Source organism: Theobroma cacao, chromosome 7 (assembly GCF_053813885.1).
Source record: "Theobroma cacao isolate CCN51 chromosome 7, ASM5381388v1, whole genome shotgun sequence".
Lineage (NCBI taxonomy): Eukaryota > Viridiplantae > Streptophyta > Magnoliopsida > Malvales > Malvaceae > Theobroma > Theobroma cacao.
In genome coordinates this window covers 8257183-8273159 of record NC_142645.1, presented here as the reverse complement: position 1 = coordinate 8273159, position 15977 = coordinate 8257183, and the positions used below count along the sequence as shown (strand labels likewise).

Below are 15977 nucleotides of genomic sequence, written 5' to 3'. Positions count from 1 at the left end.
AGAATATTTTAAAAATAAAATATTATCAATTACGAGAATTAGTTTGAAAAATGGACATAGGTTTAATTTAAGTGGGGGAGAGTTTATATGTAAACTTTATTATTTTGAGAAAATAAAATAATTAAATTATGAGATAAAAATATATATATAATAATAGTAAGAATTTTTTTTTTAAGTAATGAATTAGGTAATAGGGGCCGGCCATTTGAGGAACAAAAGGAATTGGAATTGAAATTAAAGTGATGATGAAGACAAATGTTGAAAAGGCCGGTCAACTAAGCAAAAACGAAAGTCAAGCAAATTTATTTGTGTGAAGTGATTGAACAAGCAATGGAAGACATAAAAGAGTGGGGGGCCGGCCATTTTAAAAGAGGAAAGAAAGAATAGAATAATGAAAAGAAGAAACAAAGATGAAAAGAGAGAAGATAAGAATGGATGTGGCTGCATGTGACTTATTAAGAGTCAAAGTAATAGTAAAATAATAAGAAACTATCTCTTTTTATGGTGAATGATGGTAGGGGCCGACAAGGAGTAAAAAGAGAAAGAAAGATTGAATGAAAGGAGGGAGATAAGGACAAAAGTTGTCATGTTCGGTCTTTTCTCCCTTCCACGTGAAAATCATTCTTTCTTCTTCCTTCTTAACAGCAGCATATGGAGAGACATAAAAAGGGGGAGAAGGCCGGCCAAAAACGAGAGAAACAGAGAAAGAAAGGAGAAAAGAAAAAGAGACAAAGAGTGAGCTGGAAAGAGAGATTTTGTGCTACCACTTAGAGGAGTCAAAAGAGGAGATTTTTGCTGCAAATTTTAAGGGAAAAGAAAGCTAAGTTGCTGCTAGATTTTGAGGAAAGAAAAGAGAGAAAGCTGAGTATTGGGGTGCTACCGACGGTGAGAGAAAGAGAGGAAGAAAGTGCAGTCGATTGGTGCATGAAAGGAGGGAGAAGAAAGGAAGAGAAAAACAAGTAGAAGAGAGAGGAAGAAACGGGAAAGAAAGGTAAGAAAATAATAAATATATATATATATATAATAATGATGTTAGAATAAAAAAATAGATATATTAATTAAGTGGGTTTTAATATTTAGGAGAAATAAATAAATGGTGCACTGTGGTGAAAGGCTGAAGGAAATAACGAACTACTGGTAAGAAGGAGTAGCTTGATATGTCTTTAAATTAATAGCAATGTAATATCCCGCTATTGTGAAGTGAGTAGGGGGTGTCAATTTTAAAATTTTTGTAAATATATATACCTATACGTATAATTTATTTTAAACGTGAAAATTGTGGATAGCATGTGCTGGTAGCAATCTTAGGAAATTATGGTTACAAATTACGTTTAGAAATCAGTTTGAATATATATATATATGTATAAATTATATGTAAAGTGTTTAAAAAAACGAAAAACAAGCCCTTTATACTGTTTTACATCAAAATCTGTGCCTTATATTTATGCAGTGTGCATTCATGGTTATATTATTTATTCACCATGTGAATTATTATTTTGAAATTCATGGATAAATATATTTTGAGAAAATGATAGATTTTATCAATTCTTATGTTGAATAGTTTGAAAATAATTTTAAGACGAGATTTCAAGGACATAAAGTGATTCTAAAATGATTTTTTTTTAAAACCGAGAAATTCGAGAGTAGGCCGGATGTCACATCGGTTAAGTGTGACCCTCGTGCACGAGTGAGCTCTAGCTAGAGAACCATTGGGTCACCGACGGGCGGTTAGGCGTGGTTGGGGCCACTGCTTATGATATATGTATGTGTGGCTAGGCCACCAGATGATTTCATGGTTACGACCGTTTGATTCTCCGATGTCGGCCAACATAGTAAGATTGCCATGGCACATGGGAATCCGGTGAAGCGATGCTCCCGGATGTTATTACGTGGTAGAGGGACCACGGGTTTATTTTCATTCCCTACTTGAGAGTGGCATCTCTGGGTTTTCAAACTCATATTTCTTTGCATGGTGAAAACGAAAATTAACGGTTTTTCTGCAGCTCCATTTATTTTTACGGTGAAATGAATTTTAACTCCTCGGGTGCGAGGTGATTTTTGATTTACGTATGAGTTTGATTAACATTTGATTTCATGGGAGCTTGCCGAATATACTGATTTGATTTAAGTAAAATGTCAATTGATTTTGACGGCGAAATTTTCTTTATGTAAAATTATTTTAATTCAATATTTCAAATGATTGACTTGAATAAGGTTATTGATCAGTTTTATAGCAAAGTTTTTATCTACCTTGGTTGATTTATCAATTGAAGTGTTTACAATGCGTAAGAAATCTTCGGTTTTTCATATAAGGCACACACTCTCGTTTGAAATAAATTATTTTTTTAAATCTTGCATTTTTATAATCAACTGATCTGCTATTTGCTTGTTTCCCATCTACGCCCTACTCATAGAGCCGATGATCACTGAGTCTGTGAGACTCACACCCCTCTTTTCCCTCTTTTGCAGACAAGGATCGACCTAACGAGTAATCAGCAGCGCGTTCAGCCCACCGCAAATAGGTAAAGGCATCTCATGGCCTTTTATTCCGAGTCGCTCCGCTGTTAGAGATTGAGTTGTAGTACTTTAGTTTTACTATGTAAACAAATATTAGTTTTGATAAAAACATAAATTTTAGATTCTTGAACTTAATGTATTTAACTATGATATCATGACTTAAAGTCAAAATTTAATGGTTATGCTTCTTGTGAAATTTTAAATTATAAAAATATATATGGTTCAAATAATAATACGGATTAGTAAATGTGTACAATGAGTTATGGAGAAATTTTTTTCAGGCTTGTTCGGGACTTGGCTGGATCTCCCGGAGGTCTCGAACTCCAGTAGCGACTGAGGAGGGGTCGTTACAAAGGCTGAGCTGCTAGCGGTTAAAGAAGCAACGATAATCTTTGCTATGTCCAAGTGGTGCTCCTCTCACACTCTCCTCCATGAATGTGATAATTGTAATGTTGTTAAATGGATCTTCAATCCTCATGATGTTCCTTGGAAATTAAGGAAATTGGTTATCCAAACTTGCGTTGTTCTTGGCAAAATTAGTACGTGGGAAATTACACACATTCCCCGTTCTGCCAATGAAAAGGTAGACTCACTGCTAAAAAAGGTGTTCTTAGAACCAAAGAGCTTTTTTGGGTCAATCATGCAGACTGAACCATCCTTTTGTGTTTCTTGCTTGTTTTGTGCTTATGTTTGCTCAATCTGGTCCTTTTGCATTTAGTCTGGAGGTTTTGTGGTTCATAGCTTACTTGTTCTCTCATTGGTTGCCTTTGTAGATAGATCTGCTAAGTACAAGGTAAAGGCTTCATGTTATGATTCAATGCATAGTCATGTCTTGTATACGTTGATTCACTGCGGCATTTTTTCTTTTTTTGGATGGTTGGGAATCTGTTACTTGGTACAAGGATATACTTATCCCCTTCTTTTAATATAGTTATATAATCATTATCTTTGCTTCTCGAAAAAAAAGAAAGAAAAAGAAAAGGTCACCCCCTCCCTACAAATCTAATTAAGCTAATGACTACAAAAAGTTTAACTGAACTAAGTTGAGAAATTGCATTGAAGCTTTGGATAAATGTCATAAATGAGCCATCTTGCCATGAATTTGTAAGCCTCTTGTGTCAAATGAGAACCATCTCAATTAAGACTCTTATCAGGATTGGAACACATCGGCACTCTAAAAACTCCACATATTTTCATCAAGCTGAAGTTATAATCTCCTCTAGTTCCACAACAAGATTTTGTATCGATTTGATACGGAAACCTATTTAGACTCAAATGATATAATTAAAGAAGTCAGAAATAATCATGAGCTAAATGGTATTTTATAGAATTAACACATTCTAAATATATCTCTATGTGTAATGGCCAAAGTGATTAAAATTACCAAGTAGTTTAGCATTGCTTAAAAGCCACTGATAAGCTTGATAGTAGTTACCATAGACTATAATCACATTGGGATTTTTTTTTTTTTTTTTTTTGTAGCTCTTCAATGGCTTGTTGGAGATGATGAGTGTGATACATTGACAAGCTATTCAAGTGAGGCAATGAAATTTATCATAAGCAGTAGAATCATTGGTTTGAAATACTGCAAGAAAGATAGGCAAACTGCCCATTGGTAAGTTTCCAGGAACAATTAATTGTATGGCATCATAGTCGATGGCTCTGTGCAAATCAATAAAATGACCCAGATACTGATAATTAGCTAGCAAGTTGACAAGAAGAAATATGACTATATTTGTCATGTTTGTTAAGTTATGTGCCATTGAGATTTTGAAACTCATTTGAAAATGACCTTATAAGAGTTAAAAGTATTTCAATTTCAATTGAATCATGTATTTTTAAAATTATACATTTAATTGGTCACTTTCAAACAAATTAGAATTAATATCAAATTTTTGATAATTTATTATAAGGCTCGTAGTGTAGTTATCACATTTATTAATTACAAAACTTACTCTGACGGCCTTTTTTATGGCTTGGACAACATGGGGTACTAAAGCATTAACCTCTTCATGGGTCTTGCCTTCGAATAAGGCATAAGTACAGTCATTCGTTCCAATCTCTCCAATCATGAAAAGAGCTGTTTTATGTTTCTTAAAGCAAACTATCCAACACCAAACAAATTGCCGGTGTCCGATATTGAATCTCCAAGCTGATATATGGCATTGAACGGGCAATTTTCGTGAATATGTGCATTACATGAAGGAAGAAGTGCAAGGGAGAAAGAGATGACAATAACATCCTAATTAGTTTTATGTCTTTTTTTTTTTTTTTTACCTCTACAAGGTTATATAATATCTTTAAAATTTTATATTTAGTATTCAATGCATAGATACGGTTAACTTTAATCAATGAAAAGAAGAAAATCGTTCTCTAATTATACCAAACAAGATATATAAGATGAGAATTATCTTACTTCATATATTATTAATTTTACGCACCCGAGCACTTGTTTCATTGGTTGGTGCATAATCTTCTTGCCTAAAGAGTAGGGTTCGAATCCCCACCTCCCCCAATTATAAAAAAAAAAAATTACGCACATGAAATACATGGTAAAATAAAATCATCTAACTTACCCACTTTCTTCTCTTATTTTATTTTGTGTCTATGTAAATGCGTTCGTATTATTCCTTGTAACTAATCAATGAACTACTGTCCATAAAATTGTTTATGAATCGAAAATATATTTAATTCTTGCGATATTCTTAGAAGAGGTAGTTAATCACCTTTGTGGTCTTGAAATGTCTCATTGAAATGGTTAGACATCTAGTCAAGTTGTTAAATAAGTATTTATTTCTGTTGTGTTTAATCAAATTTTTATATTTTTATTTTAAGTCAAATAAGCGTTTATAACTAATAGTCAATTAAGTCAAAATGTCACTTATTATTTTACACTACATGACGCTAATGTGATATATTGATATATTACAATAGATGATGACGTAGTTTGCCGATGTAACATGATTGGTATGGTCATGTAATAATTTTTACCTTCCACATCAACATTATGTGCATATAAAATGAGAAGTGACAATTTAAATTAATAACAATTAGTTAACCAGTAATAAAGAATTATTTGATCCAGAATAAAAATAAAAGAATTTGATTGAACGTAATAGAAGAATAAAAAATTATTTAAATTTTCTTAACTATTTCATGAGTTTAATTTTAAAGTATTATATCAAAATTAATCTACCACTTATAATATCATGATTTATCTCTAAATAAAATAATATTCTATTATGTACAATTAAATGTAATCAAATATTTAATATAAAATTGAAATGATCTTTCTTTTCATTTCTTAATAGCTTCTTATAGTAGTTTTAGATTATATAATTTCTTTATCTAAAGAGTAAGATTGGAATCCTTCTTCCTTCAATTACAAAAAATATATATATTTTATTTAGCAGTTCAAAAAATTAGCATATTAATATACCAAAACTAAAAAAATATATTTAATACACTCAAGGCGGTATATAAATATGCCAACCCAACTATAAAAGCAGAAAAGGCCAGCCCTTTTAATATTCACAAGGACCGTTCTATTACTCTTTCTTTCTGCTTTCTTTCTCTTGGTTGGTTTTCCAATGGCAAGAATGGAATGGACTCAGCGATTACAAAGCAATTGTAATCTATCTTCAAGCAATTGGCCACAAAGCAATCTATGTTCCTTCAAACGATGTTTGGCTCTCAAGTGTTTAGATCCTAATCAAATAACACAAGTATGGTTTGATAAAAGTCATTGCATTGGTTGAAGTCTCTTTTTTTAATTTAAAAAATTATTCAAATATATAAAAGTTTTATTAATTAATGTCAAATTTTTAATTCTTTACAACAGCAAGGATACACCATCAAGACAACTTCACCAACTCAAACTATAAAAACAGAAAAAGCCAGTCCTTGAAGGACTATTCTCTTAATCTTATTGCTCTTTCTTAAACAGAAAAAGCCATCCTTGAAGGACTACTCTACCACTCGCGATTGCCTGGTTTTCCAATGGGGAAAATGCAAGGGACTCGAAGTCACTCAGCGAACCCTAGGGATTACCAGCTTCTTGAAGAAATTGGACATGGCGCCACTGCTACTGTTTACAAAGCAATCTATCTTCCTTCAAAGGACGTCGTGGCTGTCAAGTGTTTGGATCTTGATCGCTGCAGCGGTACTAATCTGGATGACGTACGTCGGGAAGCTCAAACACTGAGATTGATCGATCACCCTAATGTTCTTCGGGCATATTCTTCCTTCGTAGTTGACCGCAACCTTTGGGTCGTCATGCCCTTCATGTCGAAGGGTTCCTGCTTGCATCGTATGAAAACGGCTTATCCCTATGGATTCGAAGAGGCTGCTATCGCTTCCATTCTTAAGGAAACTCTTAAGGCTTTGGATTATCTTCACCGACAAGGACATATTCATCGGGATGTCAAGGCTGGGAACATACTGCTTGATAACAATGGAACAGTTAAGCTCGCCGACTTCGGTGTTTCAGCTTGCATGTTCGATTCAGGAGACAGACAACGTTCGAGAAATACCTTTGTGGGGACTCCTTGCTGGATGGCACCGGAGGTCATGCAGCCAGGAACTGGATATAACTCCAAGGCAGATATATGGTCGTTCGGCATAACAGCATTAGAGCTGGCCCATGGTCATGCACCTTTTTCCAATTATCCACCCATGAAGGTTCTCTTGATGACCATACAAAATGCTCCTCCACGACTTGATCAAGATTGTGATAAGAAGTTCTCCAAGTCTTTCAAAGATATGGTTGCGATGTGCCTGGTGAAAGATCAAACAAAGAGACCCACCGCAGAGAAATTATTGAAGCACTCGTTTTTCAAGCATGCAAAGCCTCCTGAGCTTTCTGTGAAGAAATTATTTGCTCCTATGCCACCTCTGTGCAATCCTGTGAAACCCCTTCAGCTTCAAGAGGCTGCACAACAAGAAGCTACATCGCAGAGTCAGTATCAAAGAGGAATTAGCGCCTGGAATTTTGATATTGAGGATTTGAAAGCGCAAGCATCTCTGGTGCACGATGATGATGATATTCACGGGGGCAAAGATGATGATCGAAGCATGAAAGCAAGCCTGGGTGATAAGAAGTTGATACAACCTCCTCATGATCCGATGCTGGTTCTTTAATTTTGTTTGATTCTTTCTTTTGGTTGCAGACAAATAAATATTCAAGTTTGGTATTGAAGATTTGAAAGCGCAAGCCATCTCTAGACCATGTATTAGTTCTTCCTTATTGTACTAGTTCTTCTCCTATTAATGTACTTTCCAAAATGATCTATGTATGAGCTCCTAGTTAGTTGTCAGGTGCTTTTTACTGGGTGTTTCCCCAGCTTGTAAATATTGTAGCAGAATTCCTGCGCTGAAATAAAAATTCAATTATTCAAAATAAGAAGACGAGGGTGTTGCTTACTGCGAAAAATTGACTCATTATTGCAAGATGACCATATATCATGCTGTTATGCCAGGGTGATATAACTTTGTTTTCTGCTCAAACAAGTTCATATTATTAATAAAGATAAGCTTACAGCAGCTTCACAGTTGATATTAATGAACTGGACAGGTCAGACTAATCGCCAATGACGCCAAACCATCTGAGAAAAAATACAAAACTACAATCCGTTCATAGATTCTAATAGTTCCAGTAAGCCAAAGAAAAAATACAATCTTTCACATAGCTCACAGCCATTACTGTCCCTAAGTACGCCACCACAACCCGCCGGGTTTGCCTCCCGCAGAGCCATCAACGTGATATTTTAATTCATCGTTACTCGGGAGCATCCATGAAATACCACTTCTGGGCTCCTTTGCTATCTGCTGCCCTGTGGTCATCCAATGCATTGTCCACCAACCCATTTCTTCTATAGCCTTCAAAAGTCCCCCGGATCTTACTATAGACAGTCCAAATACCCAACCAAAAGTATTATCGCCCTAGAATCTCCTTAACCGTCCGTCATCCAAGGATTCCATTCTGGTCTCTTTGGACCAAAACCATATCTGACTTGGTGCAGTTGACAATTCTTCTAAGAGTTACTTATTTTTAGTACACTGTTAAGGCAACCTAACAGTCCAATTCAGAATTCCCATACTAATCCAGCAAAATTCCCAACTGTTCAAGAGGGTTCAATACAACAGGAACCACAGCCAGCAAATGATAACCAAACATGTCTCACGTGTATCACAACCAGTATACCACAAACACAAAATATCACACAGGCAAGACAGGCCATGCATCTAGCATCATCAACACAATTAATTCATCAAAAACAGGGCAAAAAGGGTAAAAATGGAAGATGTTACCCATTCATTAAAAACAGGGCGATATAACTCCTTGCAGCTTATTCCAAAACTTATTATCGCACATCATGCTGATGTGGTACTAACAGAGAATTTGGAGATTCTTGCAGTTGATGTGCCATCGAGTAAGAATAAACAGGACAAATCTGCCAGACATGCATCAAGAACCTTTGGTTCAAAAAACAGCTAGCATAACCACCATCACAAATGATTCTTTTTTACAGAAAATACAGCATCATGTTATAGACAACTCAAGGTAAAAAGAATGCTGCAGTAGTAGATGATCATCTTCTAGATGAATTATCAGTATCAAGACATCTATATTAGAAGGAATAAGTTGGCAGCCTTTCCAGATCCTTGCAGTGAATGCAGGTCCATGGTAATAAGGGAGGATCAAGACAGTATGTATGGACGTTTCGTATCTGGCAAAGATGACAGCTGACAAGAAGATCCTCAGGTTCTCGACAACGGCACTTTACACAAACAAAAGCTGATGAAGACTATTAAAAGCCCGGAAAAAAAAAAAGCCACAATCAGTTAAGGAAAATCAATTATAAGTGCCATAAGAAAGGAAAGTAATGCCAGTAAGACTAAGCAACTAATACCAATGGACGAAATGTAAAGTAGCAATGGTGGCAGGGAGTTAAAGACTGCAAATTCTAACTCTGCTGGGCTTATTATTTGCAAGATAATGATCTTACTTTTTACATCCATTGGTAATGCAGACAGTTTCCAGTATACAGAGGAAAAAGGTGTTTCACAAGTAGAAGACTTGTTTGGATAGCTTTGACAACAATTTGACATTTTTGAACATCTCTTAAAAAATTTCGTTGCGCCATAAATCTCACAAAAAGAAATGGCATCAATACTTGAAGAGGGGCATTCACAGAATGGTACCTAAATGTGTATGCCAGCATGTGCATATGCACATTCGCATGTCATCATTGTCTTTGCCCCTTGTGTCCTCTCCAAACCTCTATCCCATCTGGTTGTCCTTTTTCCCACCAAATTCTCGTCAAATACATATCATACAGTTTTCTACTAGACTTCTTTATGCACATTAATAGCATAAATGTTAAGAACAGAAAAATGGTACCTGCGATTCCCTGATTTCTATTTTTTTTTTTTTTCCCGGATACAAGAGGAGAGCATTAAGCTTGAAAATCTAAGATTTCTACCCATCTAACCATAGAAAAGGGGGATTCTACTCAAACTTTCAAGCCCCACAGCCACTCAAGTGGCCTATTTCACTAATTCCAAAAGGCTATCACGCAGAGCCACCATTCCAAAGAATAGCGTCATGATTTACTTCCACAAAAAATGCAGAAACAATGACCAAGAGTTAAAGCCTAAAAGAGATTTTCTAGTATTAGAGCTACCTGAACACCAAAACTAGGTCTTTCTTGATCAGGAAGAATAGAAACATCCATTGTTGATGTGGCACGTGGAATGGTTTGGGAGAAAATTTTTTGATCACAGATAGCCGCATCCTCCACCTTAGTGATGCTCATGAAACTTGCCTTGCACAAAGGACAGGTTGAAGTCTTTCTCCTTGAAATCTACATGCATCATAGGAAAAAAATGATCATGTGAAACAAATAATCATGATATAAGATTCAAGCTAACGACACTTGAAAAACAGCAAGCTGTTTGTAGTTCCAAACCATAAAAAGAAAAGAATAGGCTTCTTTTCTACTTCTCTTATTCTCCAAAAATAGTTGGTAGAAACAGGGGAAAAAAGGACCAAGAGATTGATAAATCAAACACTTGATTCCATTGCAATGTTATTTCCAAATAATTGTCTCAAAAGATCAAGAGAATGCACAAATTTGCAGTATTTACTTCTTAATTTGGAAACAAGCAAGATATTTAGGGAGTAGCAAACTCAAATGTCTAATTATTAGAATCAGCTTTGAATTAGCAGGCCAGTGTGACCTGGACCACCATTTTTTCAAAATAAAAAATGAACAAACATCAGTGTAAATGGCGAATGCTTGGACATAGTGACAAAAATAGGACCATAATACCCAATTAAGAGAATGGTCAAAAAGATGAACAGAATGGATTGCATACAGCAAAGATGATTGTTTACAACACAAGATAGAAAATAAGCTAATCAAGAAGAGATTACAACCTCATACAGTATATATAATAAACAAATTATTAAACAAAGTATAATCATATCAAACCCAGATGCTCATGAAAGATATTAATGATAATTGAAGGAATGCCAGCTATAATATATATGAAATTGAAAGGAGGAGCAAATAAAGGAGATGAAAAGAATGTGTACCATATGGTCAGCCCAGTCCTGGATACATGAATAGCAAAATCGATGTCCACAAGGCAAAACCCCTCTTGTTGCACTAAACTCAGTCCAACATATAACACATGATAATTCCGTTGAATTGGGTAATCTGGAAGCAAGCTCTATTTGACCAACATCTTGGCTCTCTTTCTCAGCATCAAAGCACCCAGCCGGTGAAGGTCTTTCAAAGACGGATGGTGCATCCTTTACGGGCAAAGTTGAACTTGTGGAAGGAAGTTGATGGTTCCATAATTTGATCTCCTCAACTTCTTCAATTTCTTCATCTACTCCCCTATGCTTACTGAAGTCATAACTAGATGGTGCTCCAATTTCAAATAAACTAACAGTCCTTTGATCAAGTGAGTGATCAGATGGATATATAACTCCACTGTATTGCTCATGGACCCTGGGTGGATAGCACTCTTGCTCAGAATCTGAAAGGCCACACACAACAATTTCTCTATTAACATTCTTCACGAGCCTCCGTCCATTTCTCTGAGAAGATTCAGCCAAACAAGTGCCTCTGCTACCATTATGAATGTTTCTTTCTTCCCTCATCAAGTGAGTGGAATAATGAGCATTCAGCTCTTTGTTCTTTGAGATCTTCCTTTTGTTCCTCATAGGAGGCATAGAAGCATCAGAACTTGACTGTCCATGCTTTTCAACCAGAGAAAAGTAAGAAGCGAAGACAATAAAATCAGAGAAGAGAAATTATTCCTTAAAAGTCATACAATCACATACAAAAGTTCAAGCTCCGCTTTTGTATAAAATTTAAGCTAAAGCCAAGAGAATCTAACTGGTTGTCTCTAGAAAAGATTAAACAACCAATGCTTAAACTAGAAAAGAAACCCATAACAAATAATAACCTATCAATATATCTGAATAAGACATGGCTTAGTTTTATCACCTACCAAGGCCCATATCATCAGAGGAATAATCAGAACTAAAGTTAGTATAGGATTCAAGAACTGAAAAATTATAGCAAAAGGAAATCCTGTGATTTTATCTTTAGATGACTTTGCATGCCGAAGATATATAGTGAGCAATTTAGAACGAGAAGATGTTAATAGAGTCATAATCAAGAAGATTTTGAATTTTGAAATATTCTTATATAATCTTATCCAGTCCTATTAACAAATCAATTGCATTTATGTGAACAAAAGAGCCACAGATCCACATATCATAAGGTCCATTTTTCAAAATCACTTTTAACAGGACAATTTGTGCAGTATTTTATGCTCAGAAAATACTCTTGAACAAAAAATTTTCAATATCTCTCATTAGGCACTACCTCCCCTTGTCCAAATTGTCTGTTGTATGATGAGTATTTCCAAATGATATTAGTGTTTAATGCTCACCCAACAAAGAATGGCCAACCACGGATCCAAACAAATTTACTCATTTGTTAATTGAGATATCCTAAAGTCCCTTTTATTCCTTTAATTTGTCTTCAATAAATTCATGCACATACTTCTATCTATTAACTGTGTTCACATAATCATGGATACAGTGATGAAAGCAAGTGCAGAGAAGCTAGTCTAAGAGACAGTACTCAGTATGTTGGAAATGTTGCAGTAAAAATGACTTCTTTTACCCTGTTACATTTGGAACTTGCATAAGGTCAAAGATTAATGAGTGAGAGCAAATTATTTATGTGAACAAGTTACAATGATAATTAATGAATATTGCATTTTCTAATAATGGCCGTGAAAAAAGTTAAAATAACAACTAAGACTATAAACAACCCTGTAACAAAAAAGTCAAGTTTAGAAAATATCCTGAAGAATTTGAATACAGAAAAAACAAGATAATATCACTCATTACCTTTTTCCTATCTAATCCATATGAACTTATCTCCTGAAAGTAGTTTCTACCACTAAAACAATTTTCCTCCTTCGAAGATTTTCTAAATGGTTTAGATCTCAGTTTAGAGGAACAACCTTTGATTTTCTCAAGCCCTGAACATAGATTCTGCAAAATTAAAAGTATCAGAAAAACATATAAAGATCAAGAATCAGTACTAAAAAGCTGCAGAAAAATGCTTAAACCAATGCTTTAAAGCAGAGCTTTAAAACAAAACAAACACACATCCATAGTAAGTGCTAACACTATACAGCCTCTTTTAAGCAAAGCTGTCAAGCTGCTATATATTATTTATACCTAAAGTTAATACTCAATACAGATACTTACAACTCAAAAATTCAGAATTCAACTAACAAAACATTCCCCCTTTTGATTCCATCCACTCTCACATGCATGCACACACTCATAAATTCATGTACAAAAACCATCAAAACAAAGGTTTCAAGAAGCAAAATCTTCTTTAGTCTATCAACTAGACAAACACGTAAATTTATAGTTCTGACAAGGACAACTCAAAAGCCCTTAATCAATTTAATCCTGAAAGGGCTTGTGCAACAAATCCACAATTCAAAGAAAAAAAAAACATTTACAGAGTTACTCTCCTTCGGCCAGAACAGAGTTACTAATTCAACCATGCAGTGGCATCAACTCAACTGACATACTTTACAGTAAAATGTAGAGGGTACCTCACCGCATTATTACTGTTGTTGCTTGAAATTCATATCTTGGATTAATGAAGTTTATTAAATATAAAAAATTTAAACCACAGGCCCACAACAATCTTACAAGCAGTATATACAAAATTACATTGATTGACGTACTAGTTTATGACAATAAGTAAAATCATCTGGTCTTTTTTGTACAATGATTCTGCCTTTGCTACAAATTGGTCTCATATTAGTTTACAAGTCACTAATGAAGACCTCATCATGCATTCATGAAAATGAAACAATCATCCAAAAATGCTACATCACAATCAAAGTTCTTTTTAGTTGTCTATCTGAAATAAGCATTATTTATCTGGACAAAGAATTTGTATGGGGTGTGTACTAAAGAGAAAGAAAGCAGGAAAAGAGTGAGGGAGGGAGCCTTTCACAAAAAATAAAAAATAACAAAAGAGTGAGGGAGGAAGAGAAGGCAATGAGGAAGGGAATTTTACGTAATGACCTCATCCAACAATGCAGATTTGGACCAACCAGATAAGCCAGAACCTCCACAGCCAATATCAATTGTTTCATTTCTAACATCATCATGAACATTGGATTTGTCTGAAAACACTTTGCATTTTTTAGTCAAGGCATCCCCCTTTGCAAGATCATGGATCTCCAGCAACAAAGGTCCCTTTTCTTTTCCACTGCAAAGAAAATCAAAACCTACAAGTATGACTCCAACACCATCTCATTTCAACCATTTCTGACACTTCAAATATTATTAAGCAGTGACCAACTAGCACAATCATAAAAAATTTGACAACTTCTATTAAGGACTGCTTAGGGGAACTGATTTAAGGTGCAAACTTGAGAAATATGCTTTCATTCAATGCATTGCTCTCACCAAATTCTAGGCCAAACAATCCATTACATACAAAAATATTTCTATAAATGGAAATCACCTTAACTGGTTAACATAGCCACTCGTTAACATTTTCCAATTTGAAAGTAAATTCAGGCATTTCATGGGTCAAATAAACAAATGCTTACACTACATTTGAAAGGAGGAAAGAGGGATAAAGGAAAGGAAATGGAAAGAAAACATAAAAATAAAAAAGATATTTTCCCTCATTTCCTAGAAAGTAAATAGGCAGAAGTAAGGGGAAAATGGGCATTTTCATTTCCTAAAAATTCAATTCATCCGTAATCAAAGAATGAAAATGCTCATTCAGCTAAAATCAATCATTTTATGTACGATTTTATCCTCAATTATTTCCTTTCATTCTTTTTCCATCTCTTCTACCGTCATAGAAAGCTAAAAACAAATTTCTTTCCTTTCCTTCCCTTTTCCCTTTTCCCTTTTTAACCCATTTTTTTCCTTCCACCACTTTCCTTGCTTCCTACCAATCACAGCCTTAATACCGATCCCTCCAGCACAACCACCCAATCAAACCAGAATAATTCCACACCTCTGAACTAAAACAATCTACTTTTATAGATCTACAGAGAAAAATGTTCTCAAAAATTAAAAATCAAATAAGTAAATACCTTTGCAACATATACGGAGCCTCAGGCAAACGCTTCCCTTCCTTTATACAATCTTCAAACCACCGATGATTTACGATTATCGTCTTTAACTTCTTAGCAAGTTCATATTTTCTTCCTTCGAATCTCCAACATACCTAACAATCAAATTTTTTCAATTTTTCGACTTTTTCCCATCAAATTAAAAGCAAAAAGAAAAAAAAAAAGAAGAAGAATAAGGAAACGAACCAAATGGGTGGTTGATTGAGACAGAGAGCCAACATAATTGGCACCGGCATGAGAGATGAGCTTGATTAGATTGAACCGCTCCGAGCCGTGGTACCCACTCACCGTCGCCACCACTGATTCCATGCTTCTGTATTTTCTTTTCCCTTTTTTTTTTTGGTTTTAATGGGGAAAATTGGAGAATGTGAAAGTAAATTTGGGCAGATTCGGAGGAAACCCAAGTGAGAGAAAATTAAAGATCGAATTTCAAAAGGAATTAAAGAGAAAAATAAAGGAACACTATTTTTTAGATGAATTTTTCTTGTTCTTTCCACGGAAACGGTGTTTGCCGGGAAAGAAAGTTTTTTTGAATTTTCTGATAGGGGGATATGGAGGGGAGAGGGGAAGAGACAGCGAGGCCCATGAGCCCAGACCATGTGGGCCGAGAGAGGCACAGTCAGGCCCAACATGATTTGGGTCGTGCCTGGAATAGCCTATGGCCATGAGCTAGTTTTAAATTTAACAATTTGACAAATTATGTAATAAATTAAATATTCAAATTTATTGTCATAAACTTTACAAGG

The 15977-nt window shown here is 35.0% G+C and overlaps 1 protein-coding gene and 2 pseudogenes across 1 annotated transcript; 1 reads left to right on the top strand and 2 right to left on the bottom strand.

Annotated features, from left to right (window-relative positions):
- Positions 1-3555: 3555 nt before the first annotated feature.
- LOC108662754 (GDSL esterase/lipase At5g03980-like) lies at positions 3556-5283 on the bottom strand (annotated as a pseudogene).
- Positions 5284-6516: 1233 nt separating this feature from the next.
- On the top strand, positions 6517-7656 carry LOC18594265 (uncharacterized; annotated as a pseudogene).
- A 1336-nt stretch (positions 7657-8992) lies between these two features.
- On the bottom strand, positions 8993-15686 carry LOC18594264 (zinc finger (C3HC4-type RING finger) family protein / BRCT domain-containing protein). Its single transcript, XM_007021770.3, has 7 exons — positions 15418-15686; positions 15193-15326; positions 14162-14348; positions 12956-13102; positions 11117-11788; positions 10203-10382; positions 8993-9323 (listed from the first exon to the last, which is right to left on the bottom strand). Exons 1-7 carry the CDS (start codon positions 15538-15540, stop codon positions 9147-9149), a joined length of 1620 nt encoding a protein of 539 aa, XP_007021832.3. The 5' UTR covers positions 15541-15686; the 3' UTR covers positions 8993-9146.
- Positions 15687-15977: the final 291 nt, after the last annotated feature.

Excerpts from the sequence above, each read along its gene's own strand:
- LOC18594264 (XM_007021770.3), bottom strand. The coding sequence starts at position 15,540 with ATGGAATCAGTGGTGGCGACGGTGAGTGGGTACCACGGCTCGGAGCGG. Across the intron at positions 15,327-15,417 it reads CTCAATCAACCACCCATTTG|GTATGTTGGAGATTCGAAGG; the intron begins GTTCGTTTCCTT and ends TTTGATTGTTAG. Across the intron at positions 13,103-14,161 it reads AATCTGCATTGTTGGATGAG|AATCTATGTTCAGGGCTTGA; the intron begins GTCATTACGTAA and ends TTAATTTTGCAG.